The following is a 17,931-nucleotide window of genomic DNA, read 5'->3' as shown; positions in this document are numbered from 1 at the left end:
TGTTATTGCATATAACCGTTCTCTCTGGCATTCTCTGTATTTTCTTGTATAGTTATCCTGTATACTTGACCACTTTCAGTAGACTGTCAAGCTCCTTGATGCTAAGGACCGTGTTGTAATAGGTCCTTAGTAGATTTTTGATAAATGGATAGATGAGTAAATGAGTCGTGGTGTATGTTACATAGTACTCATTTTCTCAGCTGGATTGTAAGCCCCTTGTGGACATTGGATTTTATCTGTGTAAAATAGGCCCAGTCATTTTATTGTTTGTTATAAAACCCACTTTTTTTTTTACTTAAACATGTTTTTTTAAGTTATATTCTGATGTAATTGAGATTATATCTCTAAGCCCTCTCAAAAACAGCATAGTAGGCAACATCAGTAAAAGGTAGGACTGCTGTTTATTGAGGAGTTAAGGGTTCTAACATATACCGACTCATTTAATCCCTACAAAAATCTATGAATAAGGAATTATTATTTGAAAATTACGATACTGAGTTTTAGTCACTTTCCTAAGGTTTTATACAGCCAGAAAGTAGCTTGATGAAGTACAGGAATCCTATTGGAAAGAAATTTTCAGTGACTACACATGTAAGATCTACCACCTTCTCCTTTGGTTCCGTGATTGATTAAATGTTTCTGTGAACTTCAGATCTCTAATGAGAGATATAGCTGGTCCTCTCTTGGTGGATAAATGCTTAAAGTACCGGTTATTTCAAATGAAGAATATAGTGAGTTCTGGCTTCACAGGAGGAGAGAGAGCTATGATTCACGGGAAATGTTCTCTCTTTGAATTCCAAAGGAAAAAACTAAGGAATCACGCTGTTTCTGTCCATGTTCAGTTAGTTTAGTGCTGGAAACATACATCGGGTACCCACTTGGAACCACGTATGCTGCTAGGTGCTGTGAAAGACGTGAAGTTAACTGAGCTCCTGTCCGTTCATTGATGAGAGGTGCTAGGAAGTCAAGCCAAAGTCTGTCTTAGAATTAGTAGTAGTAGTAATAGATAAAACAGGTATATAATCTCTTGTTGTGAAGAAAGTTCCTGAGTGGTTTTTAACTCCAGATTCAGTCAACAGTCATTGAATTAGGTATGTGCAGCAGACCAAAGGAAGAATAAAGTGTTCAGGTGATCATCGAGGTTACACTGAGCTGTCTTCACGTCTTTGTGATAGAATGCTCTTAACTTTCATCGAGTTGGCAGTTCGGCATGTCTAGAAACTCCATTTTGGAAATGTTTCCAGAGTTAGGCCCAGAGATCGCGACTGTGCCTTCCAGACTCAAAAGCGTTGGTCGTATAAACCAGATTGTTTGTTCCCTCATGTGGAATTGTCAGGTGTGCCAGAGGACTTTCGGCATATTCCTTGTCCTGCACAACAACGTACGTGGCAGCGTTGCTTGGTGAAAATGAACCCAAAGCAGGATGAGTCAGTTGAATGGATCGGATCGTCAAGCTGTCTGTTCCGAGAGGGCTAGTTGTCTGGTGATAAATTCTTGCTCTTTGTCCTCCACTCTTACTACTAATTTTTCCAACAGACAGTAAATACTTTCCTATCCCTTTCTGTTAGGAACCCCCCCCCCCCCCCCCCGCCCTATTCCAGATATAATCTTACTAGTATCTTAGACTGAACCTGATCGTTAGGGTAACATCAGCCAGCAGGAGAAGATAAAGGATCGGTTGATGAAATAGGTAAGGTCCATAGAAGTCCTGCTGTTCCTAATTTATTCCTTTTTAGAAAATAAACTTTCAGTTTTTAAATATAGGAAAGCATTCTCATATGTCTCTTAGTTATGCAGACTGTTGGAAGTCTTAGATATTTTTTTTAATTTTTTTTTAATGTTTATTTATTATTTTTGAGACAGAGAGAGACAAAGCATGAATGGGGGAGGGTCAGAGAGAGGGAGACACAGAATCCGAAACAGGCTCCAGGCTCTGAGCTGTCAGCACAGAGCCCGACGCGGGGCTCGAACTCACGGACCGCGAGATCATGACCTGAGCCGAAGTCGGCCGCTTAACCGACTGAGCCACCCAGGCGCCCCGAGTCTTAGATATTTTGATCATTAGACCATCAATGTGACATAAATATTTTTCTGAAGATAAGATATCCTGATTGAAGATGACCTACTATAAAAACTTGTGTCTTATCATTCCTTGAAGAATGAATTTTTCTGGATAGCTAGCTAGTTTTATAAAGCACTAAGAATTTATAAATTATACTCCTTGAAGATTATCTTACAGGTCATTGGCGATTTTCTTATTGGTCATTTCCTGATGGTCACTAAAGGTATTGAATCTTTTATATTGAATTAAACTGTCTGCACCAAAATCTATTTTAAATGCACTAAAAACGTTGGTTTTATTTCCCAGCTTCATAAAACAAAAAGTATATTAGGGGCATCTGGATCGCTGTCAGTTAAGCGTCTGACTCTTGCTTTCAGCTCAGGCCATGATCTCACTGTTGCTGAGGTTTTGCCCCGCTCGAAATGCACTGAGAGCGTGGAGCCTGCTTAGGGTTCTCTCTCTCTGCCCCTCCCCCACTCGTGCACGCCTGCTCGCTCTCAAAAATAAACCTAAAAGCTATATCAAACCTCATTTGGCACTTTTGGAAATAACTTACGGCTTCAGTGTTCCTGCCGGTAGTAACCTCTCTGCTCCTCTAAGTTTGCAGTTCCTGCTGTGTTTACGAATATGATGGTGTGATAACTTGTGTTGTTCTGAGTACGCTCTAGAAGTGCCAGTGACATGTTTGTGACCTGTTTGGCTGTTCAAGTACAAATTGCACATTTTTCTTACAACCGTATGCTCGATAGCTGGGTTTCAGAGAGTTATGCATTTGCTATTTCTAGAGGGAAAAGAGTGGCCTTCTTTGTCTAGCCTCACAAATCCTGTTGGAAAAGTCACGGCAAATGTCACATTCGTGGATAGAATGACCGTCTGTTTATGATCACTTAAGAGGTAGTATTCTACTTATTACTTGAACCAGTTTCTGGGAAGGTGTCAAAAGCACTTGCAAATAAAAGCTTTTCCCACATGAAGTCTAAATCCAGAATCTTTGAAGATGAATCTTTTATCGCCACAAATAAGTTCCTCGGAGTCTTAATCAAATTGTAAATTTATGCATAGTAAAAAATTTCATACAATACTAGCTATGGTAGTCTGACTTTGTAATTGCCTTCCCTCTCTCGAAATGGTTTTTAAGTATTATCCCTTTGCATCCGTTTATTTACCTGTCCTAAGAACCCTGACAGATTTCTGTCCCGTCGTTTCCTTTGCATTTTTGCACAAGTTGCCTTCAGTCTTTTGGGGCATCCCGTCACCCATCCGTGCCAGGAAACCGTTAGAATGACCGCCTTCACGTTCTCTACAGATGTGGAAGCGGAGGCCCAGCCTTCCTCTAAGCCCGTGATCAAGGTTCTCATATATTTGCAGACTGTGTTGTCACAAAGTAAAACATTATTTTGAGGAAATTATGCAACAGAACTGAGAAAAGTTAGTTATAAATAGGCTTGTCATTGGATACCATGAATTTCAAAGCATGATAGGAAAACTGATGAATATGGAATATGTGGCTAATCTACCATCTTGTCACAAATCCCTGGGAAATATGGAAACGGAACACTGCTATTGGTTACTCTGTCATCTAAAAAAAAAATAGGTTCACTTTCTCGTATGTGGGCCAACCGTAGTTCTTCAACGGTTCATACGTTAAGGACTTAATATTGTGAGATGTTGATGTAACTTCTACAAAGAGATTTTTAAAGTCAAAGTGTTTTTTTACCAGTATCGTTGGGAGAGAGTTCTACAACTAGATGTTCCTGGAATTGGAGTTGCCGTCCCAGATTGTGCATGCATAGTGCTGCTTAATAACAGTCCAGTTCACCTGCCATATGTGAGCAAGCTATCAGAGGATAAGAGGGAAAGTTCGCTACCTCTTTTGCATATTTAAAAGAACATATTTCCTTTTGTACTACTTTGAAATGTGTCTGAAACATTATATTTGAAAGAAGATCGTGTAATTTGTGTTCTGAGCATTTGGCTATTATTTATCGCAGTTTCTCAGTCTAGTGATAGGATTTCTGTATATATGAATGGAACCAGCATGTCTAGAAGCTCTCTTCTCTTTGTTGACTTCCTTTGCTTACATATTTGCAATATTAGATAATATGTAATACATATTTGTAATATTAGAGCTTTATGGAAAACATAGAATGAGAAATTGTATTATTAGGAAGATACTGGTTTTTCTGTTGAAAAAAAGAAATAGTTTCGCTTTACCTTTCAAGGTAATAGATGCCGTAATATGGCAAATGCATAGATTGCCTTGTTGAATTTGTGTTTGTTTATAGAAATCCAGACCCAGTAGCACTCTGGCTCTTGGCAGCTTTCTGTTTATTAAGTGCCTTTCATTTGTCACTTTGGTATTTATTTTGTAGCGCATATTCCCTGGCAGTTGAATTAAAAATAGATCGTAGACTTTTAAAAGAATTATCAAAGAAAGCAAATGTAATAGGTTATATTTTAATAAAGTGAGACTCCTACAATTTTTGTGAGGTTTTGTAACTGAATACATTTTTTTGGCACAATGTAATGTTCGTTCTGTTTTTGTCAAGGGAATTTCAGCAATGTATGCAGTTAATTTAAAATTCTTAGTACCCATATGTAAACTGTTGAAGTCTTCGGAATAGTCTCTGAATATGATGAAAAGCATCATAAAGTAGATACAGAATAGAGTCTTGATAACCTTGTTACATCTGAGTATAATTTTTCTTTAATTTTTAATAGGATACAACATCTATTGAAAAGATGTCAAACTGTTGTGAAGAAATGTAAGTATAAAAATGAAATCTGTAGTGCTCTTATTTAAAAATGGAAACAGCTGGCCACATTTGAAAAATGTGTGCATGTGATGGAAAGATAACATAATGATGGCTTTTTCTCGGTGCCTTGTCTAAGGCCTGAGCTAGACAAGCATAATCCAGCCTTACAGTAGGGGTCTTCAAGCCATGAGAGTTTCCCAACAAAATAAGTACTGGTCGTTCTTGTTCCTTGTCTCACTAAAGTAAGTTAAATTATTTGTCCCGAAAGTAAATCAAAAGAGATTTGCTACTGTGTCGTTGACACACGCTCTGTTAATCCTGAGATTCTCCTCTGCTTCAAAAGTTCCCCTAGGTTGATTGACGACACAGATACAATATCTGCTATCCAGAGTTAAAACTCAGCTGCATGCCATAATGAAAGAAAAGCTGTATTTGTGATGCTGGGACACAATTCATCAGAGTCCAGTAATGGATCCCCAGCCAACCTGCATTGTTTTAGCTGACTGAAGTGCACCATGGGAGTGCTGTCTTTCACTAATAATGCTGTCTTCTGTAGATCGAGGCCCCGAAAGCCATGGCAGCAGACCTTCTCAGAAGTTTTTGGCACTCGTTGGAAGATCCTGTGGTTTATTCCTTTCAGGCAGAGGCAACCACTGCGAGTTCCCTACCACTTTGCCAATCACGTCTAAACAGATGGATGGTGGGCACAGATGGGTCCTCCATGCTGGAAATGCGTTACAGGTTTTCTGATAATAGAACTATGACAGTCTTCAAGTCAATTAAAATCCACCCACCAATCTTAGGCGTCATAATGTGCCCCAGGCTTTATTTTAATAGTGATCTTGAATCCTGTTGTGGGACTAATACAAGATCTATATTTAAGTTTTAAAGCATGTTTACTTTCAAATTAGCTTTCCACGGGGATTTCTTGAAATGCTTTTGTTATTAAACCCAAAAGGCAGTGATTGAGATAAAATAATTGTACATAATTTTTTTTCTTTTTTTTTAGTACTGACAATGTTGCCGATTTTAATTTATGGGAAATTTCAGATGTTTATTTAAATTTTTCACTCTCAAACAGTACTAACCAAATCTGAATTTAATTCTTCAGGTTTATAAAAGTTGATACACCTTATAGTATATGCAAATTTTCTTTTTCAAATGCATAATAATTTAAATAATACTGCCTTTTTTATATGCTGCAGGATTTTTTTTTTTAATGCAGCATAGAATCGAACAATAAAACAACAACAGAAAAAGGGCAGTGTTTTCTTAGAAGTAGCTTTCGAATGTTTTCTGTTTTTCTCTTCACCAAAAGCAAAATAAAAGCGCCACTAAAATAAAACACCAACTACCTACCTTGTTTTCAAGGCAAGATTAATTTTTTTTCCATATTAACTTTTCCATTTCTTTTCCCTATACTGATGTAATTGTTGGTTGTTGTTCAAATAATTACTCCAAGGTGAAATTTTTGACCAAGCGGGCATGTATATTCTATTTTACCCTAAGATTTTGATGAGCAAAAAGGGTAGAGAATTTGCAATAATTCCACAGACACCTTTTCTAGTACGGTTATATTACAATGCGTATGTTTTTAAAGTGCTAGTATAACTAGATAATATATAATGTACAGTATAAAGAGGAATATTGTGCTTTTGAAAAACAAATATATACTTTTTACTTTTACTTACCTACTAGTAGATCTAAAATGACACACTCAAGGTTTGTATGTAATAGATATTGGCCAACTAAGAATGAAATCTTCGTTATAGGAAGTTGCTAGTAAAAGTAAGTTAATTTTTGTGTACCTGTAATCACCCAAATTGCAATTGGCCAACTATAAGTTTGGATTGAGAGACCTTTTGTACTTAGTACCTAATGTTAGGAAATGACCTTAAAATAAGAAAACGTAATGATCTACATGATTAGCTTCTACAAATTTAAATTGCTAATGGTGATGGTCTCTTGGAGAGCATAGAAGATTTGTGTGAAAAGACATTTTAGCATGCTTTGAGAAAAATTCAGCTTTTACACTTTTTTCCATTAGAATACTGCAAAATCCATATATCCTTGTCAACAATTTATGTCCTCACAGTCTTTCCCTTGAAGAGAAGATTAAAGGGGTCCGCTGTTCTTGGAACATACCAGTATTTTCCTTTTAGTTAGTGTTGAGAGGAAGGAGTCAAACCTGAGAAATCATGAAACAGAAGATTTCCATTGTCAGCCAGTGAACTCTACTGTAGTTAGTTCTTTCAGGAATTGTAAATATCTTCTAAAATAACTGAATAAGCTGTTCTCAGAGATACAAATACCATGTCTTTCATGTTCTGACTACAGTGCTTTATTATTTAAAAATTTGGAAGTGGCAGATGAAAATATTTATTGGTGCTGATAAGATGCATAGTAAATGTAATATGAGGAGTATATTTATAGAGCTTAGTGAACCACAAAATTGGTATGTTTGTTTGTGTCCGGCACCTGGGTTGGGTTTTGGGCAAGCTAACATAGTGACCACATTTGGTCTGTTGACAGAACTGTTAAAGGGAAGTAACGTGTAGATATGTAGATATATATCAGTCAAATGCCTCATGCTGTGTACATTTCTGTCAAATGAGAACCTTGAGAAAAAACATAGCCAACTGTAGACCCGCTAAAGAGCTTTATGGACGTATTTACGCTTCACGTAGTAGCAGTAGCTGCCTTGAAAGGTATATACCTGGGAGATCCCCATTGCCGATCTCTGTCTCAGTAATGGGAGCCAGAGATGGTCCTTTCCCCGCCCTGAGGGTTTTTGTTTTTCTTAGATTTACCACTTCTGGGCACATTTTCCTCCCTCTTTTCTCTTTAACCTCCCTGTCCTGTTCCCTCTACCTGATTGCTCACAGTCATTGGGGTACAAACTGATACACTAGACAAGGCATATATTTATTTTGTTTGAATGGCAGAAATGCTACGTATCAATCTATATAAGAATCTATATTAAGGCCTATCTGTATACACTTTTGCTGTAATTTTCAGTGTGCTCAAGTCAGCACACCTAACTGTGTTTACAATTCTCGAGCGATGACTTGAACGAAGCCAACCGGCAGTTTCCTGGGACGCATGGAATCTAGTTGTGTTCTCTCTGCGCCCTCTTTTGGCCAGCTAATGTAATTATACTGGTTCTAGAGATTTATTGCCCCACAGTTCATTATTTGTATGGCCTAATTCTGAGCATGCCAGAGGTGCAAACTTAGGGGAAGTGTTAAGTACAAAAACGTAAGAGTTTATGAAAACCAGTGCATTCCCGTTTATGATGGCAGTGTGTGGATCGTACAAATATGATAACTACTTTGCTTCATCTGTGTATATTGTTATACTTTTTTACTATCCATTAGAAATTTATATCAGATCAGGGTAAACAAATGTAAACCATTTCATGAATAATATTTTAAACCTTATTTCGGCGAATTAAGTGCTTAGAATTAGGAAAGCCATTACCTAAAATTACCAATTCATTACAAAACACAGAAACTTAACTGTAGTTACATTGGCAAGCAAGTATCTAATGTGTTTTAATGAATATCTAAAAAAATACATTTAGATTTTTTAATCTCAGTTTCAGAATGATTTTTTTTTACTGATTTTATTGTATTAATAGAATAATAGATTAATAATTCTTTCTATACTTCATTCTTTTTAAGAGTGTAAGTTATACTCTTATAACTCCCATTCAGAATTATAGCTATAACTTTAGTAGTCATCATATTATGGGTTTTGGATAACTGTGAAAATGACTAATGTTGAGCCTTATTAGAAAATAATTACAAGCAGTGAAATTACTGATATAATCTATTTGTTGGATGAAGTATTTCCTTATAAACATTCCATTTTGTTTTAAGCAAAATATATGTTAAAGGATGCTTTGCATCAGCAATTCTTAATTGGGCTCTGGAAGTGAAAGATTTTTAGCCAGATATTCTGAGTTACCAGTTATATTTGTTGTTGTTCTCTTCTGTAAACAAAAACGCTTATGGGCCCAAGATTGTAGGCAAAAATGGACTGAGTTCAGAATCCCCCAGACAGCAAGCCTCAGTTTAAAGAGCTTTTGGTACTTTGTAACCAAGACTTCTAGTTTAAAAATACAAAGTTAACTGGTGTTCCATTATAAGAAAAATACTGTTTTGCTTAAGAATTGTATTAAAAGTACTTCATGTAAGAGGTAACCATATTTAAAATTTTAGTTAACGTTTTAACCTCTTTTAACAGAAGAAAGCATAGTTTACTTTTAATAGTAATGGAAGTACGGAGCATAATCAGACATAATGCTCCATATGACAACTAAGTTAAAACTTCTGTCGGACTGAACAGCAGTGACTTTTTGCCAATGCTTGGAGGTATTTTTCTCTGCGGATGCTGGCTAATTACAGCTATTCATTGTCACACTTTTAAGTCACTTCCATAAAAGTTGAAGGTGTGATTCGCTCAGAAGGGTGTATTATTTCTGAATGCTAATCAGAAAGACTTAGGTTAGGAGGACACTTCCGACTGGGAAGTGTGAAGTCATTTAGAGTATGACCACACGGTTTCCTATGTATTAGATCACAGGGCAGTTCGTGTGTTCTCGCGTGTGTTGCTGTAAAATCGCGGTGTGTCCGGCCCTGGTGTACAATGGCATTAATGTTAACAGAGCTGCTAGTCTCTCTCTGGACTTTTCTCTAGTCTCTAACTACTTCCCTCGTGCTTCATGTATGAATAGATTATCTAGCTCAAGTTTACTAAACGAGTGCTGCTTCATTAAACAAATTTTTGACATCACCTCAAATGTAAGTAGATATACCTAGAATTTATTTGGGAAAGCTTATATGTACAAACATCAGATAGTTTACTAATAGATACAAGGTTTAGCTTTTTTTTACCCAACCTGTTCTTGCTTTTGAAAATGTATGTATTGGCAGATGTAGTCATGCACATTTAGTATGTTCTATTTGCTAGTGTTATTAGCCATATAATTAACAGCTGAACGAGTGTATTATTTAATGTCCTTTGTTACCTTCTACTCTAAGAATCATCCTCAGATTTTATCTATAAATCAACAATGGCACTGTGCTCTGAATTTAGCCATTTTCAATTGAATTCTAGAATATTCTGCAGTAGAATGTGAGAAAGTAATAGAAGCAACTTATTTAAAGTATTTTGAACCAATGTTGTTGTTTTATATATCAGTCAGTATTTAGCATTTCCGCTGCCTTTGAGATAATGATGGTTTAATTTCAGGAAAGTGTTTTCTCTGATGTCTCCTTTCATCATCATTGTGCAGTTTTTAACAACGAAATTTACTGCATTTTTGTCTGTTCTTCAGATGTTGTAATACTTCCTGCTAGTGCTAATTTGCAACAGAAATAACAGTGGCATTTATGGTTCTTAAGGTGTTGATATTACCAGTATTTTCCATTCTCACTATATATATTTTTACTATTATATGTCCTTTTCCCTCATCCACCATAGAGGGCAGATACAAATGAGCAGTGAGTAGCCAAAATTGGATAAAGATATTAGGGAAACTTTCGAAGATGGGAAGAAGGCTAGACGGGACATGTATAAGCAGCATCTCAGCAACAGGGTTGACGGGAGATAGTCTCTGTGACATCAGGAAATCCCCAGCTGTAGTCATTTTAGCCTTATCTCTTGTTGATAATCATTTTAATGTAAGAGTTGTTAATGCATGGGAGCATTTAGTTAGAGTTATTTATATTGCTGATTCTCATGAGTTGGCCAGATGCCTTTGAAAAATTATTTTAAATTTTAAACATTATAATTATGTAGCGTATGCTAACCTGATGTGTTACAAATAATGTGAAAGCTACGGCTATTTAATGGAGACTTGGGAAATGAATAGGTTATTGAAAGTTTGATTGGAAAAATTGGGACCTTTTTTTTTTACAAGCCACCTATTGCAAATAAAGGATACAAAATATTATAGTAAATTTGCCACTAGAGGGAAAATTAGCAATTTGTGTATAAAAGGTGATTTTCACTTTAAAATTTGGGCTATTTTGGTCCCTCCAAGGTCACTATATCTATTGGTATTGTGAACACCTGTAACATGTAATGTAGCACTTGCCACAGTTGTTCGACACCTGGATCTTTTTGGTATCGATAGCTTTATATATGAGCAAAGGTATGGACAAAACAGCAACAACAAAAGTTATGCTTCTTTTTGTGGCTTCGCTTGCCTGTTTGACTTCGTACAGGGTTTCATTGCATAGGCTGTTAACTAAAGGGAAAGGTTGTCCGCATATCGCCAGCTCTGTGTTCTTGCCAGTGTGCACTGGGTGATCTTTCAACCTACTGGTGCCTGAAGTTAGTGTTTTACAGCCTCAACAACTAAAACATACTGGTGCTACTCACTTTAGCATTGAGTGACATTTTTAATTCCTGTACCAAAGAATTATTTATTTAGGTTTTTTGTTTGTTTTTTTTTTTGGTTGACTGGGACTTTGCTTCTCTCATCCTTCTAAATAATGTCCCTAAGAACAATTCTGATGAACACATTTGAGTTTTTGCACACTTCTGCCTCAGTTTAATTGGTTTTAAATGTCTCTCCTTTGGACTTTTTTTTTTTTTTTTTAGGCATATTAGTATGGTTTTTCAGTCTGTATTTTAATATAGATTGGCTACTTTAAAAGGTAGTTTAATAGGTTGAGGTTACAAAAGATAATTGAACACTTTTCACAAGATTGTATTTTATTTCTGCAGGAATAAATGAAAAATAATAAGAACTCCTTTTATTTCTATAAATGAGCTATACATCCTATTGAGCCCTTTTAGTGAATGCTGAAACAAAATGCTAAAATGAAAAGTTGTAACGGGCTCATTCTGATTATAAATGAAGAATTCTGCATCTGTCTATGTATGGGTTTGGGGGGATTATTTTCCAAATAAAAATACAATTAAAGAACACCTTTAAAAAAATATATATATCTATACACACACACCACGCGCACACGCGCTCCCCAAGAGGAAATGCAAATGTACCTTGATTTAAGCAAAACGATCATAGAAAATTGAACTTCACCAACACACACACCCACAAAAGGTGTCTGGATATTGCTACTCACTTTCCATGAAACTTAGCGTAAGATTATTTTCAGAACTACTTCTGCTTAGTGATTCATTTTGCCAAAAAATGGGGGGAAATGCCCTTTAGAAATACTTGTAATTGTCCAAATGTAGTACGGCTGTCGGGGTACACTCTGCCGGTTCCCTGTTTTTTCTTTTTCCATAAATTTTCAAAACACTTATTTAGTGTCCTTAAAACTGCAACTGAAGTGGTTAAAATTTCTGGCAAGAAGATAACTGTTCGTGTATTGGAAAAGTTGACAATCACATTTGAGAATGTTTTACATTATTTTCAGTCAACCGAAATCAAATTTCTCCTTGAATGTAGATACAGTATATGGTTTTGCAGTGATTTCTGAATGGAAAAAAAGAGTCAAGTCTGAAACTTAAATGGAATATGACATAGGATCATTTGAATTATATATAGAAATACGGATGTACATGCCATTAGAGGTAACAGGGCAATTTACTTGTAATCAAAATGGGAAGAAGCAACATTGTGTCTCTAATTGTCAACAATATATTTCCCAGGTTCTGTTGCTGCAGTATCGGTTCTGAGTTATTTGGCTTGTTTATTATTTAAAGTACTGTGGGTGAATGCAGTTGCTTGTTCAAGTTATTGGTAGTGGATAGTTCACCACTATTTGTTGTCCTCCAGAGATGAACATTAAAAAGAAGTTCTTCTTTAGTGTAGGCAGAACGGAACAACTACGATGATCCGATAGGAAGAAATTCCTCCACAATCCGAGACCAGTAAGTTGCGAGTCTAACACAGGGGGTGCACGATAGCCGTTCGGAGGCCTGAGCACAGATAACCACGCTTGTGTGAACCGTGTGTCCCCGAAGCAGTCTTTTTAAAACTCTGACTGGCAAGTTGAATGGGCAAAATCTGTGACATTTTGGGGCTCCTAAAATTTTGTGTCCACCTCAAACTGTGTCTAATGTTCTATCCTTAAAATAAAAGTCTTTTAATAGTGGGGTGTTCCAAGTGCCATAAAGATCCTGTTTTCGAATGTGTCAGGCGTTTTTTCATTCAGTGCATATGTTTAAATCTGAGTGCTGTTTGGCTGCATTGTCTGTTTTACCTTGTCTGGTCCCTCAAGAGCATTTAAAGAAGATCTTCACTAACATTTCTAGTGCTAATGGTAATAGGGAAAATAATAGCTGAGAGCTGAGACCAGACTGAAAAGAGAGAGGAAGCCATGTATCTGAGATACCTTTGTTTAAGTGAAAGATCTACACTGGTTCTTAAAATGGAAAACCATGTATCTACCTTAAGAACAATGTTTTGTGGGTTTTTTTTTTTTATTTATTTCAGTGATTTAGTTTTTATTCCTGTAATATTTGTTTTTCTTTGCAGATTGTTTTTAATTTAAATTGTGGAATTTTTACTTCTCTTGAAATGTATTATGTACTGTATTTTTAGAAATCTTATTTTTAAATAAATATTTTTCAAAAACATAAGACTGTTTTTCTCCCCCACCTTTTTATTTATTAAAATCAACCCAAATTCTAGATTTCAGGACCAAGAGATGATAGGCCACTTTTTTTAGTTTTACGCAATTTGGATGGTTATTCATGATTAATAGCCTTTTTAGGATACTGTTCTACCGTAATCCCATAATTCATCACACATCAAGAAGAACTAGGTACACATACTAGGGTTGACATTGACAAACACAATATTTGCAGTCAGACATTTTTGTCTTAGAGATGACCCATATGGCTAGATTCAGTCCTCCAGTTTATTTCCCATTTATTGTGCCAGACACTTTTATAGAAATATTTTTTTTTTGAGGAATAATTTACGTAAAATGCAGAATATTCAGGTATACAACTAGACATTTTAGAGCTAGGGATACTGAATTCCTTAAAGCCTTTGCTCTCATGGAGTTATATTCTAGGAGTTTCTGGATAGCTTTTTGTTGACAAATTTCCAAAGTCTCAACTAACCGCTTTACTTGGCCATGCAAGAAGTCACAAAGGAGAAAGTATATTCGTGAATATAAATTGGTCAAAAATACCATCTGAAAATCCATACGTCTTAGAAACCGTGAAGGACTATGAACTGCCCTGAGATGGAAAGATACAGGCTTAACTTTAGTTTTAAAATTCTTAAGTTTTTATTGTCATAAAAATTATGTTGATAAATATCCTGGATTAACACTTAAATGACTTGGTAGAATTGTAGATAAAACTACAAACTTACTGTGTTGGTGAATGAAAGCAAGTTCAGTTGCATTCTGACCAACTGAAGGATTCTAAAACTTTAATCTTGTTTCATTTTGTTTCCTTTGCTCTGATTCTAGGCAACATTTACAATAATTGTACTTCCTTAGTGATGATCAATTACAATGATTCTATATCTCTTAGGTTATAGGACTCCTTTACATTCATAAAAATTACTGCAGGCCCCAAAGAGTTTTTGCTTATTATGTAGGTCGTCTTAATTACTATTGGCTGTATTAAAAAATTAAAACTGAGAAGTATTTTAAATGCTTATTTATTCATTGGAATAGCAATAATAAGCTGATTGCATGTTAACATAAGTAATGTATTTTTATTTAGAGACTCAAGAGTTTTGGTTGTTTTTTTTTGCAAAGTTCTAGTATCTGCCTTCATAAAAGAAATTTGAAATCTCATACTGTTTCTGCATTTAATCTGTTGCATTGTTATTTTGGTTGAAGTATCTAGAGAAATCTGGTCTTATGCAAATAGTGTAGTTGTGAAAAAGAATAATGTTTTCAAGTGGCTGTTCATAATCTTTAATACTACACAAAAACTCAGCAAGTATTGGTTTCCTGAACTTGCAACGTGGAACCAGAAACAATACCAAGAAACGTTTTTAAAGTTTTTAATTTTAATTCCAGTTAGTTAACACGCAGTGTAATATTACTTGCAGGTGTACGATGCAAGGTGATTGAACACGTCCATACAACACGCCGTGTTCATCACAAGTGCACTCCTTAATGCCCATCACCTATTTAATCCATTCCCCCACTTACCTCCCCTCTGGTAACCAGCGGTGTGTTCTCCATAGTTAAAGGAGTCTGTTTCTTGATTTGCCTCTCTCTTTTCCTTTGTTCAGTTGTTTCTTAACATCATATGGTATTTGTCTTTCTCTGACTTGTTTCACTTAGCATTGTACTCTCTAGCTCCATCCATGTCGTCACAAATGGCAAGATTTCATTCTTTTTATAGCTGAATAATATTGCATGGTCTGTGTGTGTGTATGTATATGTGTACACACACACACACACACACACACACACACACACACACATATCCTCTTTTTTAAGTTTTTCTGAGAGCAAGCAGGGGAGGGGCAGAGAAAGGGAGAAACAGAATCCCAAGCAGGCTCTGTGCTGTCAGCGAGGAGCCCAAAGTGAGGCTTGAATTCACAAACCACGAGATCATGATCTGAGCCGAGATCAAGAGTTGGATGCTTACCTGACTGAGCCATCTAGGTGCCCCTATACCACATCTTTATCTATTCACCAGTTGGTGGACACTTGAGCTGCTTAGCTATTGTAAATAATGCTGTTATAAACATAGGGGTGCATGGATCCCTTTGAATTAGTGTACATGTATTTTTTGGGTAAATACCCAGTAGTGCGATTATTGGATCATAGGGTAGTTCTATTTTTAACTCTTTGAGGCCTTCCATAGCTTTTCCACAGTGGCTGCGACAGTTTGCATTCCCACCAACAGTGCAAGAAGGCTCCTTTTTCTCCATGTCCTCGCCAACACCTATTGTTTTTTTGTACTGTTGATTTTCACCATTCTGACAGGTGTGATATCTCATTGTAGTTTTGATTTGCATTTCCCTGACGATAAGTGATGTTGAGCATCTTTTCATGTGTGTATTCGCGGTCTTCTTTGGAGAAATGTCTGTTCATGTCTTCTGTCCATTTTGAACTGGATTATTTTTTGAGTGTTTTATAACTCCTTTATGTACTTTGGATACTAATCCTTTATCAGGTATGTCATTTGCAAATATTTTCTCCCATTCTGTCGGTTGCCTTTTAGCTTTGTTGATTATTTTCTTTGCTGTGCAGAAGCTTTTTATTTAATAGTTCGTTTTTGTTTGTGTTTCCCAGGCTCTGGAGACATAACTAGAAAAATGTTGCTATGGCTGATGTCAGAGAAGTTACTGCCTATACTCTCTTCTAGGATTTTTATGGCTTCAGGTCTCACATTTAGGTCTTTAATCCATTTTGAATTTATTTTTGTGTATGGTGTAAGAAAGTGGTCCAGTTTCATTCTTTTGCAAGTTGTCTCTACTTTTTCCGACACCATTTGTTGTAGAGACAGTCTTTTTCCCATAGGATATTCTTTCCTGCTTTGTTGAAGGTTAATTGACCATATAATTGTGGGTTTATTTCTGAGTTTTCTGTTCTGTTCTATTGATCTATGTGTCTTTTTCTGTGCTAGTCCTATACTGTTTTGATTACTACCGCTTGGTAATATAACATGAAGTCTGGAATTGTGTGTGATGCCTCCAGCTTTGCCTTTCTTTTTCAAGATTGCTTTGGCTATTAGGGGTCTTCTGTGGTTTCATACAAATTGTTCTAGTTCTGTGAAAAATGCGGTTGGTATTTGATAGGGATTGCATTAAATGTGCCGGTTGTTTTGAGTAGTATAGATATTCAACAATATTTGTTCTGCCAATCCGTGAGCATGGAATGTCTTTCCATTCCTTTGTTTCATCTTTAGTTTCTTTCATTAGTGTTTCATAATTTTCAGAGTATAGGTCTTTCACCTCTTTGGTTAGGTTTGTTCTCAGCATCTTACTATTTTTGGTGCAGCTGTAATTGGGATTTTTTTTTTTTAATTTCTCTTTCTAATGCTTCATTATTGGTGCATACAAATGGAAGAGACATTGATTTTGTATCCTGCGACTTTACTGAATTAATTTATTCTAGCAGTTTTTTGGTGGAGTCTTTTGGGTTTTCTCTACAGAGTGTCATGTCATCTGCAAATAGTGAATATTTTACTTCTTCCTTACTGGATTGGATGCCTTTTATTTCTTTTTGTTGTCTTCTTTCCGTAGCTAGGACTCCCAGTACTATGTTGAATAAAAGTGAGAGTGGACATTCTTACCTTATTCCTGACCTTAGGTGAAAATCTCTCTCAGTTTTTCCACATTAAGGATGATATTAGTTGTAGATTTTTCCTATATGGCCTTTATTATGTTGAGGTATGTTTCCTCTAAACCTACTTTGTTGAGGGTTTTTATCAAGAGTGGATGTTGTACTTTGTCAAATGCTTTTTTGGCATCTATTGAAATAATCATATGGTTCTTATCCTTTGCTTATTGATGTGAGGTATCACATTGATTGATTTTTGTATATTGAACCACCCTTGCAACCCAGGAATAAATCCCACTTGATCGTGATGAATTGTTTTTTAAAATGTATTGTTGTATTCAGTTTGCTAGTATTTTGTTGAGGATTTTTGCATCCATGTTCATAAAAGATATTGTCCTGTAGTTCTCGTTCTCTCTCTCTCGTTCTCTCTCTCTCGTTCTCTCTCTCTCGTTCTCTCTCTCTCTCTCTCTCTCTTTTGCTTTTGTGGTGTTTTTTTATCTGGTTTTGGTATCAGGGTAATGCTGGCTTCATAGAATTAACTTGGAAGTTGTCCTTCTCTTCTGTTTTTTGGAATAGTTTGAGAAGAATATGTATTAACTCTTCTTTAAATGTTTGGTAAAACTTGCCTGTGAAGCCATCTGATCCTGGGCTTTTGTTTGTTGGGAGTTTTTTGATTACTGAATCAATTTGTTTGCTGGTTCTCAGTGTGTTCAAATTTTCTTTTTCTTCCTGTTTCCATTTTGGTAGTTTATATGTTGCTAGGAATTTATCCATTTATTCTAGGTTGTCTAATTTTTGGTATACAGTTTTTCATAATCTCTTATAATTGTTGTATTTCTGTGGTGTTGATTGTTTTTCCTCCTCTCATTTGTGATTTTATTTGAGTCCTTTCTCTTTTTTTTCCTGATAAGTCTGGCTAAAG

The 17,931-nt window shown here is 35.9% G+C and overlaps 1 protein-coding gene across 10 annotated transcripts in view; it reads left to right on the top strand.

The window, feature by feature from the left end:
* The window catches only part of ZDHHC21 (zinc finger DHHC-type palmitoyltransferase 21), a 68,898-nt gene extending 55,962 nt beyond the window's left edge, over positions 1-12,936 (top strand). For all 10 annotated transcript variants that reach the window (XM_019415473.2, XM_053907940.1, XM_053907939.1 and 7 more), the window contains 2 exons: positions 4,784-4,827; positions 5,375-12,936. In XM_019415473.2, coding sequence (XP_019271018.1) covers positions 4,784-4,827; positions 5,375-5,507 — 177 coding nt within the window. In that variant the 3' untranslated portion in view covers positions 5,508-12,936. The remainder of the gene's footprint in view (positions 1-4,783; positions 4,828-5,374) is intronic.
* Positions 12,937-17,931: the final 4,995 nt, after the last annotated feature.

This window comes from Panthera pardus, unplaced genomic scaffold (assembly GCF_024362965.1).
Source record: "Panthera pardus isolate Hobbes unplaced genomic scaffold, ASM2436296v1 HiC_scaffold_20, whole genome shotgun sequence".
Lineage (NCBI taxonomy): Eukaryota > Metazoa > Chordata > Mammalia > Carnivora > Felidae > Panthera > Panthera pardus.
The sequence above is the reverse complement of the archived record's forward strand: the minus strand, read 5'-3'. Positions and strand labels throughout refer to the sequence as shown.